General features: G+C 41.6%; 1 protein-coding gene and 1 long non-coding RNA gene across 4 annotated transcripts in view; one reads left to right on the top strand and one right to left on the bottom strand.

Moving 5' to 3' along the window:
* Positions 1 to 9129: 9129 nt before the first annotated feature.
* On the bottom strand, positions 9130 to 18449 carry Gm15663 (predicted gene 15663). Its single transcript, NR_038032.1, has 3 exons — positions 17313 to 18449; positions 12413 to 12597; positions 9130 to 11011 (listed from the first exon to the last, which is right to left on the bottom strand). It is a non-coding gene; the product is annotated as a predicted gene 15663 (long non-coding RNA).
* Positions 18450 to 18520: 71 nt separating this feature from the next.
* The window catches only part of Tmtc2 (transmembrane and tetratricopeptide repeat containing 2), a 386817-nt gene continuing 384315 nt past the window's right edge, over positions 18521 to 21022 (top strand). The window contains exon 1 of one of the 3 annotated variants that reach the window (NM_177368.4): positions 18521 to 19333. In NM_177368.4, coding sequence (NP_796342.2) covers positions 19251 to 19333 — 83 coding nt within the window. In that variant the 5' untranslated portion in view covers positions 18521 to 19250. The remainder of the gene's footprint in view (positions 19334 to 21022) is intronic. The other 2 variants (XR_380404.3, XR_003948700.1) reach the window with 2 other exon arrangements.

The raw sequence follows: 21022 nt of genomic DNA, 5'->3' as shown, positions 1-21022 counted from the left end.
AAAATATATGAGCCTATCCCAGGGCTATTCTCATCCAAATCACCATAGAGGTCATGTACGTGTTCTCTTTAGGGTTGAGCATTCTACAGTCACTTATTCTAAATACTTTGATTAATTATGAACTCTGTATTAACAGCTGCCTTCTCCAAAAATGAAAGCTATTCTGATCAAGTTAAAAGGCAAAACTAATCTGTTGATAGAAACATAAATATTTAGAAGACAGCTTTGACAACCACTTAGTTTAACAAATTAACATTAGTAGATTACCATCTAGGGCTTCTGACCTCATTAGCCATGGGCTTTTGATAAGATTTATAGCAGACATGAATTTCTTCTTGTGAAATGGGCTCAAATCCAATCAAAAAGAGATCTGTTGTTCTCCACCCGTAATAGTCAGGCAATCGTTGTCAGTGGACATTTCTATCCGGGTTGATATTATAGCACGAGAGGTCCTCAGATGTTGACAATGCTTCTCTGCAGCAGACTGCATAGCATTGCTTTATGAGGCTAAAACTATCTAGCAGGGAAGAAGCTTCCAGCCTCGGTTTCAGTATGGCCTGTCTATTTTCTGCTCCCAAAGTGGAGAATGTCTTTGGCTATAGGCTCTCACCATCCAGTTTTGATAGTCAACAGAGAGCGATGCCAGCAGCCTATACTTCTTTGTGGAGCTCTGAGTTTCTGAGACAACTTCTCACTGTGTCTCTATGGCTGATCTGGACATCCTGGTAATCCTCCTATGTCATCTTCTTGAGTGCCAAGTTCACAGGCATGAGCTCCAACTCCTAACTCCAACATGAGTTCCATTGTTGCCAAGTCAACAATGTTGTGTTTATATGATACAGGGGTTGTGTTGTCACTTTGATTGAGGGGACTTTGTGCTTTAAGCACGAGTAAATAATAGGATAATAAATAGGAAGTTGACTCACTTTCACTCTTTTTCTCAAACCGCATTTTAGATCCACTGGCTGACTCAATTTAGGAAATAACTTCTCTTAGGAAAATGTTTTGTTGGAAGATGTACTATGCTGATACTCGAGGAAATGTTGGGAGCCGCCCTCACATTTGCCATTACAAGATGGCGCCGACAGCTGTGTTCTAAGTGGTAAACATAATCTGCATACGTGCAGGGGCAGTTTTCCCACCATGTGTTCTGCCTTTCTCGTGATGACAACTGGGCCGATGGGCTGCAGCCAATCAGGGAGTAATACGTCCTAGGCGGAGGCTAATTCTCCTTAAAAGGGATGGGGTTTTGCCATTCTTTTTCTTGCTTTCTTGTTCTTGTTCTTTCTCTTGCTCTTGCTTTCTTGTTCTTGTTCTTTTTCTTGCTTTCTTGCTCTCTCTTGCTCTTGCTCTCTTGCTCTCTTGCTCTCTTGCTCTCTGGCTCCTGAAGATGTAAGCAATAAAGCTTTGCCGCAGAAGATTCCGGTTTGTTGCGTCTTTCCTGGCCGGTCGCGAGAACGCGTGTAAGAAGGAAACGCTTTGATTTCACATGTAATTTTCTATTATTTTGTGACCATATCCTTTAGAAAAGAACCACTGATCTTCCTCTACAAATACCCTATTCTCTAGGAATTATTCTTTAAACAGTCAGATTCTTGGAGATATGTGTTGGCCCTGAAGACGATTACAAGTGTTTAAAAAAAATGTTTCGTATGAAAACGTTTAAGAAATACACTGATACATAGTAATTCTTAACTCCAATATATCTGTCAACCTGAATAAAAAAAGGTGTAAAAAGAAGGGCTTTGCAAGTATTCATTATGATCCTTTAAAAGTCATTTCCCAGCGTGAACTTTTTATGTGGTAAAAATTACAAAGTATGAAAACATGTTTGACACAGTTTTAAATGTAGGGTACAATATTGTCAGCGAAATAGACACTGTTGCACAGAGGCTTCTATAACTTCTTTATCTTCCCCGACTACAGTGATCATCCATTACCCATTGATCATCAGGACTACAGTGATCATCCATTACCCATTGATCATCAGCCTCCCATTTTCCTTATTCTGAGTTTCCCGCAACCACTTAACAACAGCACATTTAGCGGTGACCTTTCATTTAATATTACACACTTTTAGGATTCTTAAAAACAATTATGTATTCTTTCCGCAGGCTGATGACGCAAGGCTGCAATCTCATATTTAGGAAACTAAGGAGAGAATAGCTCAAGTTCAAGGTTTTTCAGGGTTACAGAGTTCCAGGCCCATCTCAACTGTCAACTTGAAAGAACCTAGAGTTGCCAGGAAGATGGGCCTCTCAGCATGCCTGTGGGGGACATTTCTGATTATTGTAATTGAAGTAAAAAGATGTGCCCACCGTGGATGGCATCATCTCCCTGTTGGGATCTTGGATTTCGTAAGTGGGAAAACAGAGTTAAAGCAACAAATATTTATTGTTCTCTTCTTCCTTATTTCAGGTGTAGCCTGGCCAGTTGCTTCAAATTCCTGGTACCTTGGCTTTCCTACTGTGGTGGATTGTACCTTGAACGATGAGTAAATATAAATCTTTACTTCCTGGAGCTAATTTTTTCAGGTTAAATTTTTTTATCACATCATCATCATTATCATCATCACCAACATCATTAACAACAACAATAACAGCAAAAAGACAGTGAGAAATTTTCTTCTAAAAACTAAAACAAAAAGCTTATTGGATGAGTTCCGAGAGCTACACATTATCTGCAGATATCAGAATAAGTATTTGCAATGCAGTTAGAAATTATACTGGATTATGAAAATAAGAATAACAAGCACTCCTCTCAGATCCTGACCTTATCAGTCAGTTGGCTAGGTTTACAGTACCACACATGAATATCATTCTATTGTATGGGTCTTAAGTCCAATTAGGTAGCTATTGGCTATCCCTCAGACATAAGCACCATGACTGCACCCTTGAGGTTGTCTTGCCATATTGATTATTCTTGTGGCTCCTAGCCTTATAGCTGCTGGGGCTATTGAATGCTTTATCTCTTGGCAGCTTTCGTAGCATCTTTGGAGACTATGAGAGCTAGGTCTCAAGAAGGAGGCTTCCCATGCCAGTTGCATTTCAATTTCTCTAAACCCTGTGTTGGCAGTATGTACCTTCAGCAGTACTCTTACCTTCAAGTTTCAGGGGCCAAGAGAAGGCAGCTTCAATGTTATATATTATTTTGGGAGTCTCTTTGACTTCTGTCATCAACATCTCAATAGGAAATTTCACATGCCTGGCATTGAAGCTTTTGGTAGCTCATGGGTTGGGGAGGGGGACCATTAGCACCCCAAGTGGCATAACTTCATTCAAATTATTCACATATATATCATACATTTCTAAGTAGACATTTACTATGTTTTCTTAGGAGATTTTCAAACATCCTTATTGCTACTTACCTCTCCTCACTCCCTTACCCTCTCTTCTATACTGATTTGCCTCTATGTTAAACATCCATCTCCCACTTTTCCTACATTTTTTTTTTTTTTTTTTTTTTTTGCGTATCCTACTATGCCCCTGCTTAGCACAGCGACCCCAGATCCTTCTTACTTTCCTGATTTCTGTAGTGGGTTCAGGTTTTAGACTCAGTTCTAAAGATTTGAAGATAAGCTCTGCAGATAAGAGAGAACCAGCAGTATTTGTCTTCCTGAGTCTTGGTCACCTCACTTGGTATATAATATTTTCCAGTCCCATACATTTACCTGCAAATGTTATGATTTCATTATCCCTACACCTGAATAAAAGGATTGTAGTATATATATGTACTATATTTTATTACCCATTCACCAATTAAAAGATCATTACAGAAATCCACAACTTGTTAAAAATATAAAAAAATAACTGACTGTAACGTTCCTAAACTCAGTTGATATGTCTGCAATGCAAACACCACATACAAAACTGAGGCAACCTTGGGGGGCAGGGAACAGAAATAATGTAAGAACCAGAGGGCCAGGACATCTGCTGTAAGATAGATATTCTAAATATGACAGGTGAGCTGTGCACCCATAAAATCTCAAAAATGTGGTTACCTAACTAAGACATGTACAATGACAATAGCAGTTAACTTGTCGATATGGTTGGATAAATCTCCTAAGACCCTACCCTTGATGAAGAACTATAGGCAATTAATGGCTTCATATAGAGATGGAGAATCAGTTTTTTCTAGGGACAAGCTCCCTGATAGGTTATCCAGTCTCAAGCAGCCAGTCACACACACACACACACACACACACACACACACACACACACTCAAATTAAGTGGACTTTGTAGGACTGTGTGTGTGTGTGTGTGTGTGTGTGTGTGAGAGAGAGAGAGAGAGAGAGAGAGAGAGAGAGCAGTTGAAGATTTGAGAAGTGAGGGATGCACAGAAAGAGAAGGAATGGAAATGATGTGAATATAATACTAGTGTATGAAATATATATACACATACATACATGCATACATACACATAACCAAAATGACGAGTACTAGAGACACAGTTTAGTGATGAACCTTTACCATAGCATGTCCAAAGCCTGGGTTCAATCTCTAATACTGGCAGCAGCAGCTGCAGCAGCAGCAGTAACAACAGCAAAACTATCCACAGTTTTAAGATTATTTTGTTACTGCTTTGAATTAATATTACTGAATAATTGTTTCCAGAATCTTGGCAGGCTTCCCAAGGCATAGATAGCCAATTTTTTTTTTTTTGCTTTCTTTGTTATCTGGTGTAACTGTTATAAAACATATTTTAAGAGACAACCTGAAACATGCATACAGATAAGAAATGTAAGTGCTATGTTTTTATAGCTTATACATTATATTCTTTAATCTCTATATCTGGTCTGAAGGAAAAAGGCTAATTTTTCTCAATGTAACTTGGATTGAAAGGTAGCCCTTGGGACCTGTCAGTGGCTAATGGCACCACCTCTGCTTGCCTCTTCATACTAGGTTGGGATTAAGAACAATCTTTCAACAGCAGTAGTTCATGTGCTGGCTGGATAAGAAAGTATTCACTTGGCCTGCATGAGTTTACTACCATTCCTCTAGTATTTCTATCTTCTTAAAATTTTTCTAAAAGGTTTGAATACCTGTAAGTCAGCATATTATTAATTTCTTAATTAAAATTTTTAAATTTTTCAAAACATTTATTCATGAGTCCTTTACTTAATTTCCACCCTTCAGTCTCCAACCCTAGCCCCCCCACCCCCACTCCTCTGTCATGTCCAACTCCCTTTCAAATCTATGGTCTCTTCTTTATTTATTGTAACACACACACACACACACACACACACACACACACACACCTCTATATGTAATCCTGACTACGTTTAATGTTCTTTTTATGTACTTATGTTTAGAGTTGACCACTTGGGATTGGGTAACCAATCGGGTCTTCCATGTAGAAAACAGACTTTCCATTTCTTGGCTCAGCAGCTTTGTGTGCCTATAGCTCCTCATGAGGTGGAATCTTGTGAAATTCCCATATCCACATTGGAATGTTGGGGGTGGTGTAAATATGGCACGTTTCCTGAACTTTATATGTAGGATTGCATTACAGATAGATCAACTGGAGCTGATTACACGTGGTCACTTATTTTCTGCAATTCTACCAGTTGTAGATTTCTGACATAGTCTCCTTTTGGGGAATAATAAATAATAATTAGAAATAAGAGCTACATTTATCTGTCAATATAAGAATAAACATTTAGAATATAGTTAGAAATTACACTGCTACATATACTACATATTTCCAGCATGTACTTTAGTTTTTAAAATGAGGTAGTAATGAAGACACTTTGGCCAAGGCATGGTGGCACACAGCTGTATTGCCAACACTATAGATTATAAGTTCAGTGCCAGCCTAGCTTACAGAATTATATTACAAATATAATAGCAAAAGATACTTTGATATTGGTTTGGAAAGAGTCAAAATCATCAACTGGCAAATTATATTACACACATATACACACATACACACACAAAATTAAATCAACATAGGCCAAGATATAAGTATACGGTTCTCAAACTTCAAATTGTAAAACATCTATAAGAGAACAGAAGAAAATTCTTTGTGAGCTTAGAATTTTCTTCCATATGATACAAATAGGTTCTAAAGAAAAAAAAACTAATATCATTGGATTTGATCAGAATTAATAATGTCTGATCTTTAGAAGAGTCTGCTAAAAGAGGGGAAGGAAAGAATCTATGGGATGAGAAAAATTTGAGGGATGAGAAAAATATCTGCAAATTTCATATCCAATAAAGGCATATGTAGAACAAAGATTCTCAAAACTCAATACTAGGAGATAACCCAGCCCTTGGAGATGGAGGCAGGATGATCACATGTTTAGTAGCATCTTTGAGAAATGCGGATTTTGAGGCCACCCTGCATTGCATGAAACCTTGCCTCAAAGAAAACAAAACTTAAAACAAAAACAAAAACAAAAACAAAAACCAAAAACCAAAAAAACTGACAACATTAATCCAAACATTCAAGAGGCAGAGGCAGAGGCAGGTGGCTCTGTTAGTCTGAGGCAAGCATGGTCTATATGGTGTGTTCCAGGACAACCGAGCTTGATGGGAGAAACTCTGTCTCAAAACAAGAAGGTAACAAAAACAAGAAGCAGTCGGTCACCATCGTAATGGCTAAGAGATTCAACAAGGACGGTTTTTTGTTTGTTTGTCTTAATGTGTGAGGAACTCTGAGGTATCATAATTTGTTTTTTTTTTGTTTGTTTTAATAATTTATTCTTTCATAATTTATACATGTATAATACGTTATGATCATAACTCTGTTTTTCTTCACTTATTGTTCTTCCACTTCTATATCAGAACCCCCATTTTCACAAGTCCCCTGCTCATTTTCACGCTCTTGCTCTCTCTCTCTTTCTCTGTGTGTGTGTGTGTGTGCGTGCGTGTGCACATGACTCACTGAATTACATTATACATTAGACTTGCTTGCGTGGGCATTGATAAAGAGTTATTGACTTGGATCAGGGCAATTTACCAGTAGATACATTAGAGGGCTTCCCCCTCCTTAGCAACCACTGAACACCAAGTTCCCCAGGGATGTCAAGGCCCTATAAACCCCCCTCCTCTCCATGAAAGGAATGTTCCTGGACCCAGTTTTGAGTAGATAATCACTTTTGTGAGGTTGGGCATACAATAGCCATGTAATGCTCAGAAGACAGTATTTGACCGCATCCCCCCTTACCATGTGTCAGGTCATAACTTTCTTTCTTGCCCTTCTTCTATGATGTTTCCTGAGCCTTGGAGGGGGTGATATAAATGTCCCTTTTTGAACTAGCACTAACCAATTACTTCTTCCCGGTACTTAGGCTCACTATGAGTTGCTCACTCTGAGTTACTGCCTCCACTGCTGCCTGCTGTAGAAAGAAACTTCCCTAATCAAAGCTGGTAGCAGCCCTAATCTATGGACAAGATACTCATGGAAATTGACAGTTTAAGGACCACATGCATCATTGTAGATTTCATATGGAAATGGTCATGTAAGGAGGGATGTGGGCAACCTGTAAGATCCAAGAAGCAAGGAGACACAGACAATAGTCCTCCAATAAGGGGAACTGAATCCTGCCTTCAAACTGAATGAGTTTAGAAATGAATTCTTCTCTAGATCATCACCATAAATGCTAGGTTGTCATAACTCTAACTGAAACCTAGCAAGACGCGGTTCCACAAACTAGCCTTGATACAAAAGGGTAAACCGAGGTAGGCAGCTGATGGGGGTCAGTGCTTAGAGCTGCTGACAGGGATCAGCCCAGGTACTGATGAGGGAAGGCTGGTGCCTAAGACATCCAGTGATTAGAGAAATTACTCAGCAGACTTTTCTGAACAAAGCTGAATATACTAGGGCTGGCACTCGCTGTGGCCAGTGAAAAACTGTGAACTTCTAACTCCTTGGGAGTCCTGAGAAAGAAAAGAAAAGAGAGAGGAGGCAAAAGGTAGACTATAGTAACTTCATACATACATGTATGCATACAAGCATACATACATACATGCATAAAACATATGTACAGACAGACAAACACAGATATAGACATAGTCACACATTGAATGTCTGGAACAAAGCTCCAGGAAGCAGGCTCCAAGCATTTCGCACATACACACACATACATATATATACACAGTTGGTGAATGGAGCAAGCTCCAACACAAGCCCTGACAAGCTTTACATATAGACATACATACAGATTTGGTGGAATAAAGTTCCAGCACACTTCTATGCATACTTTCCACGCATACATTTTTTTCCATTTTTTATTAGGTATTTAGCTCATTTACATTTCCAATGCTATACCAAAAGTCCCCCATACCCACCCCCCCCACTCCCCCTTTTTGGCCCTGGCATTCCCCTGTACTGGGGCATATAAAGTTTGCAAGTCTAATGGGCCTCTCTTTCAAGTGATGGCCTATTAGGCCGTCTTTTGATACATATGCAGCTAGAGGCAAGAGCTCCGGGGTACTGGTTAGTTCATATTGTTGTTCCACCTATAGGGTTGAAGATCCCTTTAGTTCCTTGGGTGCTTTCTCTAGTTCCTCCATTGGGGGCCCTGTGGTCCATTCAATAGCTGACTGTGAGCATCCACTTCTGTGTTTGCTAGGCCCCGGCATAGTCTCACAAGAGACAGCTATATCTGGGTCCTTTCAGCAAAATCTTGCTAGTGTATGCAATGGTGTCAGCGTTTGGAAGCTGATCATGGGATGGATCTCTGGATATGGCAATCACTAGATGGTCCATCCTTTCATCACACTTCCAAATTTTGTCTCTGTAACTCCTTCCATGGGTGTTTTGTTTCCTATTCTAAGAAGGGGCAAAGTGTCCACACTTTGATCTTCGTTCTCTTGAGTTTAATGTGTTTAGCAAATTGTATCTTATATCTTGGGCATCCTAAGTTTCTGGGCTAATATCCACTTATCAGTGAGTACATATTGTGAGAGTTCCTTTGTGATTGGGTACCTCACTCAGGATGATGCCCTCCAGGTCCATCCATTTGGCTAGGAATTTCATAAATTCATTCTTTTTAATAGCTGAGTAGTACTCCATTGTGTAAATGTACCACATTTTCTGTATCCATTCCTCTGTTGAGGGGCATCTGGGTTCTTTCCAGATTCTGGCATACATTTATACACATATACATACGTACACATAGTTGATGGATGGAAGGAACAATGTTCCAACAACTTTATTCCTTATTGTATGGCATATATATCCCAGCAAAACCTTTCAAGCAGTATAAAATTACAGTGTGATTATGATCTAGTTTTCTTCCAGGAAATGACTATGAAGAAACAGTGTGTTCCCCAACACCTTTACAAGAAATAACGTTAGGTAGCACAGGTTAAAAAAAATTATTCCTAAGAACCTACATACATTTGTAACTAAGCAACTTGCTATAGATTAACAAAGTGTAAGTAAGCAAGACAGTTTTCTCAGCCAGTTTCTCTTACTGGCAGGCAGTGATTTGCGGTTACAAAGAAAAGATCAAATATTTTCTTATAAGAATCTTAAAAGAAACAGAAATCTCAGTTTTTATAGAAAAATCATCCAGACCTACTTTAAATCCTCAGAATGCATATCTCCTCACCAGCAATTCTTATTAAATCATATCAGAAAAGGTGAAAGCAAAATAAGGTATTTTTGGAATAGCCTACCAATAACTGACCCAACTTGAGATTCATTCCATGGGCAAGTACCAATCCCTAACACTATTAATGATACTCTGTTATACTTGCAGACAGGAGTCTAGCATGGCTGTCCTCTGAGAGGCTCCACCCAGCAGCTGACTCAGATAGATATAGACACACAAAGTCAAACTGTGGATGGAGCTTGGGGACTCATGGAAGAATAGGAGGAAGGACTGTGGGTCCTGATGGGGATCGAACTCCACAAGAAGACCAACAAAGTCAACTAATCTGGACCCTTGAGGCTCTAAGAGCCTCAGCTTCCAACCAAAGAACATACACTGGCTGGAACTAGCTCTTCCAGCTCACATATAGCAGATGGACAGCTTGGTCTTCATGCGGATCCTGAATAATAGGAATGGGAGCTACCCCAAAAGCTGCTGCCTATATGTGAGATATGGTCTTCTAGCTGGGTTACTTTGTCTGGCCTCGGTGGGAAAGGAAGCACCTAGCCTGGCAGAGACTTGAAGTATCAGAGTGGGGGGATAGCCAAGGGGACTCTCATCTGCCTAGAAGAGAAGGAGATGGAGGATGGAGGAAGGATTGTGGGAGAGGGTGACCAGAAAGGGGGAAGTGAGAAGGATATAAAGTGAATAAGTAATAAATAAATAAATAAATAAATAAATGGAAAGAAAGAAAGAAATTAAGAAAGAAAGAAAGGAAGAAGGAAAGAAGAAGAAAGAAGGAAAGAAGGGAGGAAGGAAGGAAGGAAGGGAGGAAGGAAAGAAAGAAGAAAGAAAGGAAGAAAGAAAGAAAGACAGAGAGAGAAAGAAAGGAAGAAAGAAAGAAATCATCAGTCCAGCCTCATTGTGAATCATCAGCCAGTGCTGCCATTGTTCTTATTCCCTGACCATAAAAGGTCCCTAGCTTAACAAATAAAAGTGTGCCTTTTTGAACTTCAAATTGTTCCCTAAGATTTTCTACACTGGGAGCCTGTAGCAAAAGCATCTTAACCTAGCTTCACTCACAATTTTATTTTTCCAAATGCTTTCCAAGGGCGGCTGTCATAACTTACAATCTATGTCTCTAGATTCTTTTCTAGGGTGGTGTTGAATCAGTTGAATCTCTTCCAGCAGCAATGCCTGAAAGGAATCAAGCAATGTTGTTGTGAGTGCCAGAGATACTGCCCAGTGAGAGTCTGCAAGCCTCTTTAGAGTTCTCTTAGATTAAGAGTGATGTGAGGGCAGCAAGCAGAGCAGAACTCCATTACAGCATGAAGTCCTCAGGACACGTGATCCTCGGGGTCATTCCCTACCGAGGAAAATCCAGCGTGGCTGTGGTAACCAGTGGACAACATTCCATGAGTTTTAAGACCATTTGTTGTTCCTTGTGCATGGCCATGGCCCTCAGCAGCCTGGAGGTAAAAACAATGAACCATAGTGTCTTTCTGACTTAGGATCAGTGAGCTAATACATCTGCTACGAAAACAAAAACAAAACAAGAGAAATATAGGCTAATGATTTGAATGGGCATGTTGTCAAGGACACGTTTGGATTGAATATTGACACAAGATACTGAACATCCTAAGTATTATTGAGATGAGAGTTGAAACTATAAGGCAATGCCACTACACACTTACTGGAAAGTCCAAAATTAAATTACAGATACTTGTGAGAATGTAAAAATGTCCTACATAGGAAAACAGTTTAGAAGTCTCTGAAAACATTAAGCGCTACTGACCAAATGTCCCAGACATCACACTCCTACATATTTACTCAAAAGATAAGAAAGCATATGTCTGTGCAAAGATTTCTGTGAATGTTCATAGCATTGTTGTTCATAGGAGCCAAATGTTGGAAATTATAATGTTCGACAGTTGTCTAAAGAAACCGTGTTTCAGCTACATATTAGGATAGTTGTCAAACACAAAGAGATATGGAATTCAGTGGATCACAAGTTAGAACACAGTCTCATAGACCTTATCTAAATAATAAATAAACAAACAAATAAATAAATCTTAACTCAATATGCAAAAACTCTATATGATGGCCCAGGGTATCTGTGGCTAATGGCAAAATCACTACTTGCCTCTAGTATCTAGTATCACTCCACACTAGATGGGGAGATAAAATATTCAATAGTGGTAATCCAGCAGGCTAGATCAGAGTCCTCATATTGCGTTAATGAATTTACTACCACGGTTTATGTTCTTGGATCTCAAAATAATTATGTAAACTAAGTCAAACAAGGGAAAAATGTAATTTGTGTTATTTCCATTTGTATAAAATTCTATAAAATGCCATGTATTGGTGACCTTTATATTGCTGTGACAAAACACCATGACCCAGCCAACTTGCTAATGAAATTAATTGAGTTTATGGTTTCAGAGGGTCAGAGTCTATGATGGCAGAACAAAGGCACAGCAACAGGAACAGCTGAGAGCTTGATTCACCTGCAGGAGGCAGAGGAGCACACTGGGAATGAGGAAGTTTTTGAAGTCTTCAAGCCTGCCCGTGTGATTCATTTCCTCCCAGAAGGTATACACCCTAATCCATTATCGAGGTGGGGAGGAAAGAATTCAAAACTATGTGCCTGTAGGGGTTATTCTCATGCAAACCGCTGCACGTGAATTCATCTGTAGTGACAAAAAGATTGGCAGTTGCCTGTGTACAGAGAAGTCACTGGCACGGAGTGTAAACACTCTGTCCAGCCCTGGCAGAGATTAACACAGGCCATAGAAGGAAGATCTCCTGATCCCAGGCTCTGCAGTGGTGCTTAGCTTTGTAATGACAACCGAAGTGTGTGTGGTACTCACCGTTTGCTCTCTTCAACCCAAGGGCTGCAACCCAGTGCCAAGAAAATTAAGATCTCAGCTTCACAGCTTTTGTGGTACATAATCAGTTCTTTAGCTTGTATACTTTAGAACGGGGTCTTCATAACTTTTATGAAGATGTTTTTATTTTGCAGGCTAAGTTTTAAATACTTTTGAAGTTGTAAAATCTGCTGAAAATAAAGAATAGATTAAAGAGGGCAAAAAAAGATGAAAGCATTCAGAAAAACAAGATGATGTAAGTTTCTATAAGTCTATAAACAAGTAGCTCACTTAATTACTAAATTAAGGAACAGCTTTACAAGTTAGAAAGCACTTAATGTTTAAATAAAGAACTCAATGAATCTATTATAAAAGTTTTAAATACATTGATTTTTTCTTATAATGGGCTTAATGGTTGAAAATATGATTTTAGTTTTTCTAATAATACAAATAATAATTTATCAATTTGCAGTCACTTCATAATAGATTGGTTAAATACATCTTAGGTACAAATCTATAATTTTTTATACATAGGATAACATATAATCCTTTTATAGATAGCATGGATTCTGGGATTATGTAGAGTCTTTTAAAAGTTTCTGCATTAGATTGTGGAAGAGTGAGACAAAAGTGGCTTTAAAAATGACATTCACAAAAATAAAAATATTCACAGTAATTTATCCAAAAAGAACTGTGGAAATGTAGGAGAGGTAGAACATTAAATATACTTAAAGCATCATGGCTATCTGTAGTTCCTTCCCTTGATGCTAAGAAAAGTGTGACTCCTGAACGGGAGAATGGGTATCAAGACTCTATTGAGGAATGACCAAAACAGAGACTTTGTGACTTACAAATATTAGTGTCACTACTTAGAGGCTACAAGACCATGGGCTGTTGACTAAACCCATGTGTGCCTCTACTTCTTTATTTAGCTCTCTCAGATTAGTGAGATAATAAACAGAAGGCGCTCAGGATAATATCTAATAACTAAAAATACTCAGAAGGTGGAAGTTGTTTTATAAATAAAGGCAAGTTGGGCTGAAGCTCTGAAGATCAGAGGAAATGACTCATGACAAAGCTTTGACCAGAGGGAGAATGCTGGCAACTGGCTTTCATGTGAATCCTGATAAGGCACGTAGGAGAGAATTCTACAACCTGGAGGCCCTCCCAGGCTAGGCTTCTCTGTCTGAAAGCATAGCCATTAGTTACACATGACTAAGAACTATGAAAAAAAAACTCTAAATGGCAGAGGACTGTGTAACTGTATAAGACCACATAATTTATAAAGTAACCCAAACTAAAAGTTTAATTCCATAGTTTGTGCTATCCACATCTTAACTGCTCAAGAGCTGCAAGTGGTTGTTGTCTATGATGCTGAACAGTACGAATGTAAATACCTCTTTCTACAAAGTTGTCTTCAAAAGGAAAACTCATGGCAAGCTTTAATCTAAAAGACATTCTCATTCAAGTGAATTTTTCCTTGTAGTATTTATTAATTTATTTATTAATTAATTAATTTATTTATTTTTTATTTTACAGAGGCCAAGACAGAAACTATTAGTCAAAACTCCAAGCAATTATCAAGCTGTTGATTGTATTATTTATCACTGTTTATAGCAGTACACATGAACGCATTTGGAGAGTTTTTAGGAAGAAGGTTGTCTGGCCTTGCTTTCTTTGACAAGCTTCTGAATTCTATCAGTAGCTCCAACATCTTTGTAATTTTTCTGATCTGGTTATTAACGTGTAATTCATACTCTCCCCCTCTTTTTCTCTACCTCCTCTTTCTCTGAACTGGAGGTTGGGAGGAAAGCGACATTCCTAGAGTGATCATTATAGCGGTAGCAGCTGCTTCTTAACAGGCTTGGTTTTGTGACAGGGGAGACAGGACCTGTTTCTGTGGTTGCAATCCCCTAATTTTATTCCTAATAGATCACGAGTGTGGGGATAAAGCAAGGTGACATGCTGTCACGTCTGTGGGACGATGCTTTAGAATACGCTGGGAAACATCTCACAGTAGCCATGTGCAGCCAATGCTTTTACTGTCATTAGTTAACAGCTCAGCCCACGAGCCTCCCACTATTCCATGACCCACATTTCATCCACGGTCTGCTGTTTTTCTCCCACAGTGTTATTTCCTGAGCACAACCCAGAGCTTACAAGTCCCCACAGCAGAGAGCTCTCTGTTCTGACCTCCCTGAACAGGCAGTTTCACCTGCTGAGCTAGTTTTTTTTTTTTCTGCTACCTGGTCAATCTGTTAAGCTTTGAGCAGGAGATTCCTGGATACCCTTGCAGAAAACAGATGGGGGTTGGTGATTACTTTAGCCTGCTGCAACTTTAGAATTGAGACTGTAAGGAAGAGGTGCAAATCTTCTGTTCATAAATAACCAAATCCGTGGGCATTTTACAAAGCACTCTGTGTAGTGCAAAGGGAATTAATGTGCCACATTTCACCCTTGGCACACTTTCCGAATGAATTGTTCAAAGCGAAGTTATATTAGGACAAATAGAAATGACGACGAACACCAGATGTAGACTTTTAGTTAATATTTATGCAACACCCAAAGGGAAGATGGGATTGCACAATAAACTAAAAATGTCTTAGGAAAATAAGGAAATCTTTACCCCCGAGGAACTGGCACCACAAAGGTATGAATTATACAACAAAGGCCCCGGGAATGCAGAACAAATGTAGGCTAGGTCTGGTCGACTATAAAATGGAATTCATTGAGGAAGTGGTAAGGTAGCAGATGTGTAAGACCTACTCAGGAAAATAAGGGCTTAGCACTTTGGTGGTGGGACAAACTTGTGTCTAAGGTAGAAAGCTTAAGACAACCAGCCTGATTTCCTTCAACTGTGGACAGCTGCAGTAGTTTTAAATAAATGATGTATAAATTCAGAACTGAAGCAGCAGCAGCCTCCCCCACACGGGATAAATGCACCTTAATAAGCTAAAAGGAGGCTCTGTGATCATAAATGACCTCCAGGGGTAGTGATGGCATATTTAATTGAATTTTCCCTTTGGAGTTGCTTGAGAAAGGTAGAAAATGCAAGCAGTGGTTGTTTCTCAGACCTTGGAGAGCAATGCACAAGAGCCCATGGCTTAATTCACAGGAAGGATACACAGACATACGTTAAAGTATAATAGCGTTTTTGTTACAAGAAACTGGATTTTTTTCAAGCGTGGCAGGATGTGCAGTCTGCTGTCTATTAAGAATCTCAAGATGTACCATTTTATGGCATGTCTCAGTTTCTGAGGCTTTCAATTCAGAGGGGCTGGATGGTTGTAGAAGAAGCCACACTTAATGTTTTTAAAACTATCAGACCTTTGAAATGGAGAAATGCTCACAAGATTTTAGCTCTCTGAACCCAAAGCTTTCTAGTAGTTGTATGCCCATAAGTCTTAGGAAAGAAGCTGTCCTTGTGTGATTTCCTATCATGGATCTTCCCGAGGAAGTGATGCACTCAAGAAATGTCACCCTTCTTCCCTCTGGCTTTGGCATCTTTAACATAGACAACAATTTAGTTTCTTCTTCCTGATGAATATTTGTGGGCTTTCAGCTCTTCTATAATCACACTTAAATACTCTTATTGTTTACTTGTTTACCCTTTTTTAGAAGTTTCTTTTACAATGTTCAGATGCTATGGGCTCTGGGCACTTTGTGGATGAGGGGACAAGCTTTATGAAGATTGAATGGAAATTCAAGGGATTAGTTAATAAACTGATGTGTGCCTATCACCAGGTAGTAGTGGTACAGGCCTTTAATAGCAGCACTCTAGAGGGAGAGTCAGATGGATCTCTGAGTTTGAGCTCAGCTTAATCTACAGAGTGAATTCAATGACAGTCAGAGCTACACAGAGTAACCTTGTCTCAAAAAAAAAATCAAAACTCCACAAACAAACAAACAAACAAACAAGCAGACAAAGATACTTAGAAGGAAGTGATAAAGGATGATGGGAAAGAGGGGTGTGTATGTGTGTGTGTGTGTGTGTGTGTGTGTGTGTGTGTGTGTGTGTGTGTGCTTTATAAAATACAAGAAAGAATTTTTGAAGAAATACCATTTGAAAGATAGTGGAAAGTAGCCAAAGAAATGTCTGGGGAGAAAACAGTTCCAGGTACGAGAGAAAAGAAGGTTCCAGAGAAGGCATACACAGATGAACACATTGAGAAGAGGGGGAGGACCATATGAGCCAGACTAAGAGAGTTTTATTCTATGTGCACTACACACGCTTAAGTGGAGTGATTGAACTTAAAGCTGCTTGTCTGGAGCCTCAAGTAAATGCTTGGAGCAGGGGCGGTAGGTGTAGAAGCAAGACCATTTACAAGGCCATCAGATTAGTTTGTGCAGGAGATACTAACGCTCTGTGGATGTGATGGGTGTATTTTGGTGATGGCTCGGACTAAGAGTGGAACAGTGTGGGTGTAATGGTATGTATTTTAGAGAGGAATGTCTAAGTATTAGTTAAGAAGTAAAAGGATGACGTTGGAAATCATAACAGCTAACTTATTGCACTTACCAGTCCCCCTCTGGATGCTTTATTTACATGGAAACTCACCCAACCAAAGTAGTATTTATAAGTGAGGGGTGAAGGAGGTGATTGGCCCCAACTTACTCAAATAATTAATAGCTGAGTTGATACTCAAATCTAGGTATCTGACTTAAGTATTTATTCTTCCCCCAGTGCCCCAGGATCCAATATCAATACATAAGCTCAGAAGAAGGTCAGAGAGGATCCGAATGGAGCAACTGGTATGATTTTTAAAAAAACTTTAAAAAATACATTATACCGGGGAGCACTGAAGAACAAGAATCACCATCTTCAATATATTATTTGAGAACTTCCTACGTGCTCATAATATTTTGATCAAATCACAATTTGCCTGTTGGAGGTTGAACACACATTTGTCAGTTTCCAAACGATTTCTTTGTGAAGTCAGACATCCTTATTCTGCAGGCGTTCAAACTTTTCAGATCGCTGCCACATACCCAGGGAGTCCACTTTCCTTATTATCTTTGAAGAGCTTGCTGGTTAGGTGCAAAAGGGGAAGTTGGAAGTCAGCCCTGCAAGGACGTGTTTTCTGTGCCCTGTAGCTTCCCCACAGCAGGGGGCGCTGCAGTCGTGTTCATCATAGTCCAAGGGAGCGACCAGGGCAGTCAGAAAGGGAACCAGGCAGGAAGGGGGTGTGGCAGACAGCTCTCGGATCTCTTTGGTCATGCAACTTTAGTACCCAGCGCTCCTTCTGCCCAGACCATTCTTCTGCACCGTATTTCATCATGTTGGATGCCTTCCATCCAGTCTTGCATCCGGGCGGAAAGGAAAGGGCATTAGCTTTCCGCTCTGCTGGGTTTAAGGATGCCGTTGTAGAGGGTTGCATTAGCGTGGTCTCTTCTATAGTCTCAGAGTCAGCTTGACAGTCCTGAACCACTAAAGACACCCATCCCCACGCAATTTCTGAGGAACGCGTGGGTGTTTCTTACCTTCTTGCCTCTCCTCTTTCATTTCCTGGATCCCTTTTCATGATCTTACTGCGGGGCACGCGTCTTTCCACTAATATTAATGTCGACCGTCACGGCGTGGCCTCGGAAAACTCTCTCCTAAACGCTGCTTCCCTGGCTCTTCAACAGGCCCTTCCATCCCAATTCAGCTCACGCATCGCGCGCGCGCGGGGCAATAGATCCTTAGTGTCAACCGAGGTTGCCAGCGCTCTGCAAACCTGTTCTACCTCTCCGCGTCCCGAGAAGTCTCTCCAGCTGACCAGTCTTTTGCCTGACAGCTCTTGGCACTAGACGTTTGGCTTGCGATCTAGAGCGTGCAAAGCGCCTCCCCGCAGCACTGGGCAAACCATTGACTCCTCCTGTCGCCTCTCTCCTCCATCTCCCAGAGCCCAGGGCACACTCTAGCTATCGTTTTGGGCAATCTTCCAAAAGTCATCTTTGTCCTGGGCTTTGGGGGAGGCTTTCCAGAGTCAAAAAGAAGGTGAAGGAAGATGAAGAAGAGAGTGGGGCCAGAGTACCAGGCTGGAGCAGCTAGAAGAGTGGGCGGAGCCTCCAGCCAGTGGGGGTAGACAGGGAGGAGTCTGCGGGGAGGATCTGGGTGGAGAAAGGGGCCGGGCTAGCTTAGGGTGGTGGGCTGGCCACGCAGGCGCGTGGGGCCGCGACGAGAACCCCACGCGGGAGCTTTTGGAGTCCCCAGTCGCCGCTTCTCACTTCACTGGAGAGGGGTCCGGGAGGGAACCAATAAAGAGTGAATGTGCCGCAGCCGCGGTGGCGGCCGAGTTGCTGCGAACGGCCCCGGAGTCGTGCGCCCGGGAGGCGGCGAAGGGAGGCGGTTCGCCTCGTCCCTCCCACCCGCCCCTTTCTCTCTCGGTCTCTCTCTCTGTCTCTCCTTTCCTCCCGCTGGTCCCAGATCCTCGCTCTGTCCAGCCCTTTGGTCCCCCCTCTTGCACTCTTCTATCTCCGCAGTCCTTTACCTTAGGGCGTCCCAAAGTGCCATGGGTTAGGGTGGGGACCGCGAGCCGCGGGAAAAGGACAAGCCCCGATTCTCCGCCGGGGGGCGTGAAGCCGATCGCCGCTTGCCTCTCGCGGTTGTCGGGTATGGGGAGAGCGGTGTGAGCCCGCAACCCCCGGAGCACGCAGGAACAGCGGAGCCCGGCGCCCCGAGGAGGAGCCCGGGATCGGAAGAAGGAGAGGAGGGAGGACGAGGAGGCGGGCGGGGAAGCCGGGGAAAAGTGCAGCCAAGGAGGAGAAGGCGGCGGAAGGTGGGGATTGATGCTTCTGTTTTTTGTTGCCGCTGCTGCGCTCGCGCTGGGAGCCAAGCCGGAGGGAAGGCGGTGGAGAGATGATTGCAGAGTTGGTGAGCAGCGCTCTGGGGCTCGCCTTGTATCTCAACACCCTGAGTGCTGATTTCTGCTACGATGACAGGTAAGTGGGTGAGAGAAAGGGGCAATGGCTGCGGTGCGACGGGGGTGGGGTGGGGGCTCCTCGGTGGCTCTGGTACTGCTTGCTGTCAGGCTGAAGCGCGTCTTGGGGGCGGGGTTGGGGGGACAGGTATCTGCACCTGAAGGTTTAGGCGACACGGAAACCGTAACACCTAAAGCAAACAGCCGGGACGGACGCAGGCGCGCTGGGCGGGCCGAACGAGTTTCCGCTCCTACTTTGCAGCAGGTTCTTGCTTGCTTCTTGCTGGTTGGCAGGCGCTTAAGTTTCTTTGCGGAAATCCAGGCAATTTGGAAGACTGTTTAATGAACCCACGTTAAACAAACAACCAGCCAAAGTAAAAATTCCAATAACAATCCTTGGTATACCTTGGTGCAAAAAAAAAAAAAAAAAAAAAAAAAAAAAAAAGAAAGAAAGAAAGAAAGAAAGAAAGAAAAAGCATATTAAGCGATTTTACGTGTGGGCTGGAAGGAAGCACCTCTGCACCCCTAGAAGATCCTCCCCGTGTGGTTTCCTTTTATTGATAGGACACTGATTTCTCGAAGTTAAACGCACATATGACAGTTGCCAAATAGAGGAAAGAGCGCGCGTACTCTGAGTCAACTTTCTCTTTGACGTGTATGATAGTAAACTTTGAGCTGTATCTCGCTGCTGGTTGTATCTCTCGCTCCCCCAACCTTGCTCACGCATCATGGGGAATTCCTTTATAAAAACGTGGGCTTTCAGTTCTGTTTGGGCGTTTTGCATGAGACATTAGTGATTCGCTGGTGCTAATTGCAGAAGAAGACGCCCTGGAGACAGAAGTTGTCTTCTGTATTTGGGTTAGTTTGGGTGGCTAATGAGACCCGGATTGTGTTGTCAAAGAAACTGCATTGATGCTTGGAAAAATATCACCCTTGTGCTGATGTCTCTACCTATTTTTAAAATATATTGTTAGTGTTTAGAAACTGATGAAAAGCTCCAATAGCCATTAGGGACAACTCCCAATTTGTGCCTTTCCGGTGACTTAATCTGATTACAATTAAAACAGATGCATAATTAAAATATATTGGGGAGAACGGCATGCCTGGCTAAACTTATTAACCATCCTGGAGTGTTTCATGCTCCATTGAAATTAAACCATCCAAAAAGTGAACACAGATTTACTCTGACAGCCTTTCAGCAGCCTCTCTGGGCGTAGGGGAGTGAATGGATCTCCAGGGTTAGGGCGAGGAAGCTCGTGAACCCAGCAAAGTGGTTGACAACAGTCCGAGAAGGAAGGGTATATACTCTTTGCTAGCCAGCCATAGTCTATATACTCTGTTCGGTCCACTCTCCTGCTAAGAGTGATTGGATGTCTTAAATCAGGGGATCTTGGTCCCCACCCTCATGTCTGCTATGAAATTCCCTGATGATACTTGCAGAACTACCCCATACACCCCTGATGTGTTTCTGCATTGTGCCCAGCAGAGACTGGCTGATAGTCTCTGGCAGACAAACTTTTCCTCAACTTTTTAAAGAGTGTACTGACTTCAGCTGCTCTCAGAAATGGTCCAAGAGTGAGGCAGGCTGGGCTGCTGGCCTTTCTCTCTCTTCAGATTTCTGTGATGTTGCACCTGCTATTTTAAGAGTCCCCATGGGGAATGCTTTGTTCAGGTTTCGCTAAAATGAGTCCAGGGATGAGTCAGGGCAGTG

Source organism: Mus musculus, chromosome 10 (genome assembly GCF_000001635.26).
Source record: "Mus musculus strain C57BL/6J chromosome 10, GRCm38.p6 C57BL/6J".
Taxonomy (NCBI): Eukaryota; Metazoa; Chordata; class Mammalia; order Rodentia; family Muridae; genus Mus; species Mus musculus.
Note: the sequence above shows the minus strand (reverse complement) of the source record. Positions and strands in the feature narration are given on the sequence as shown.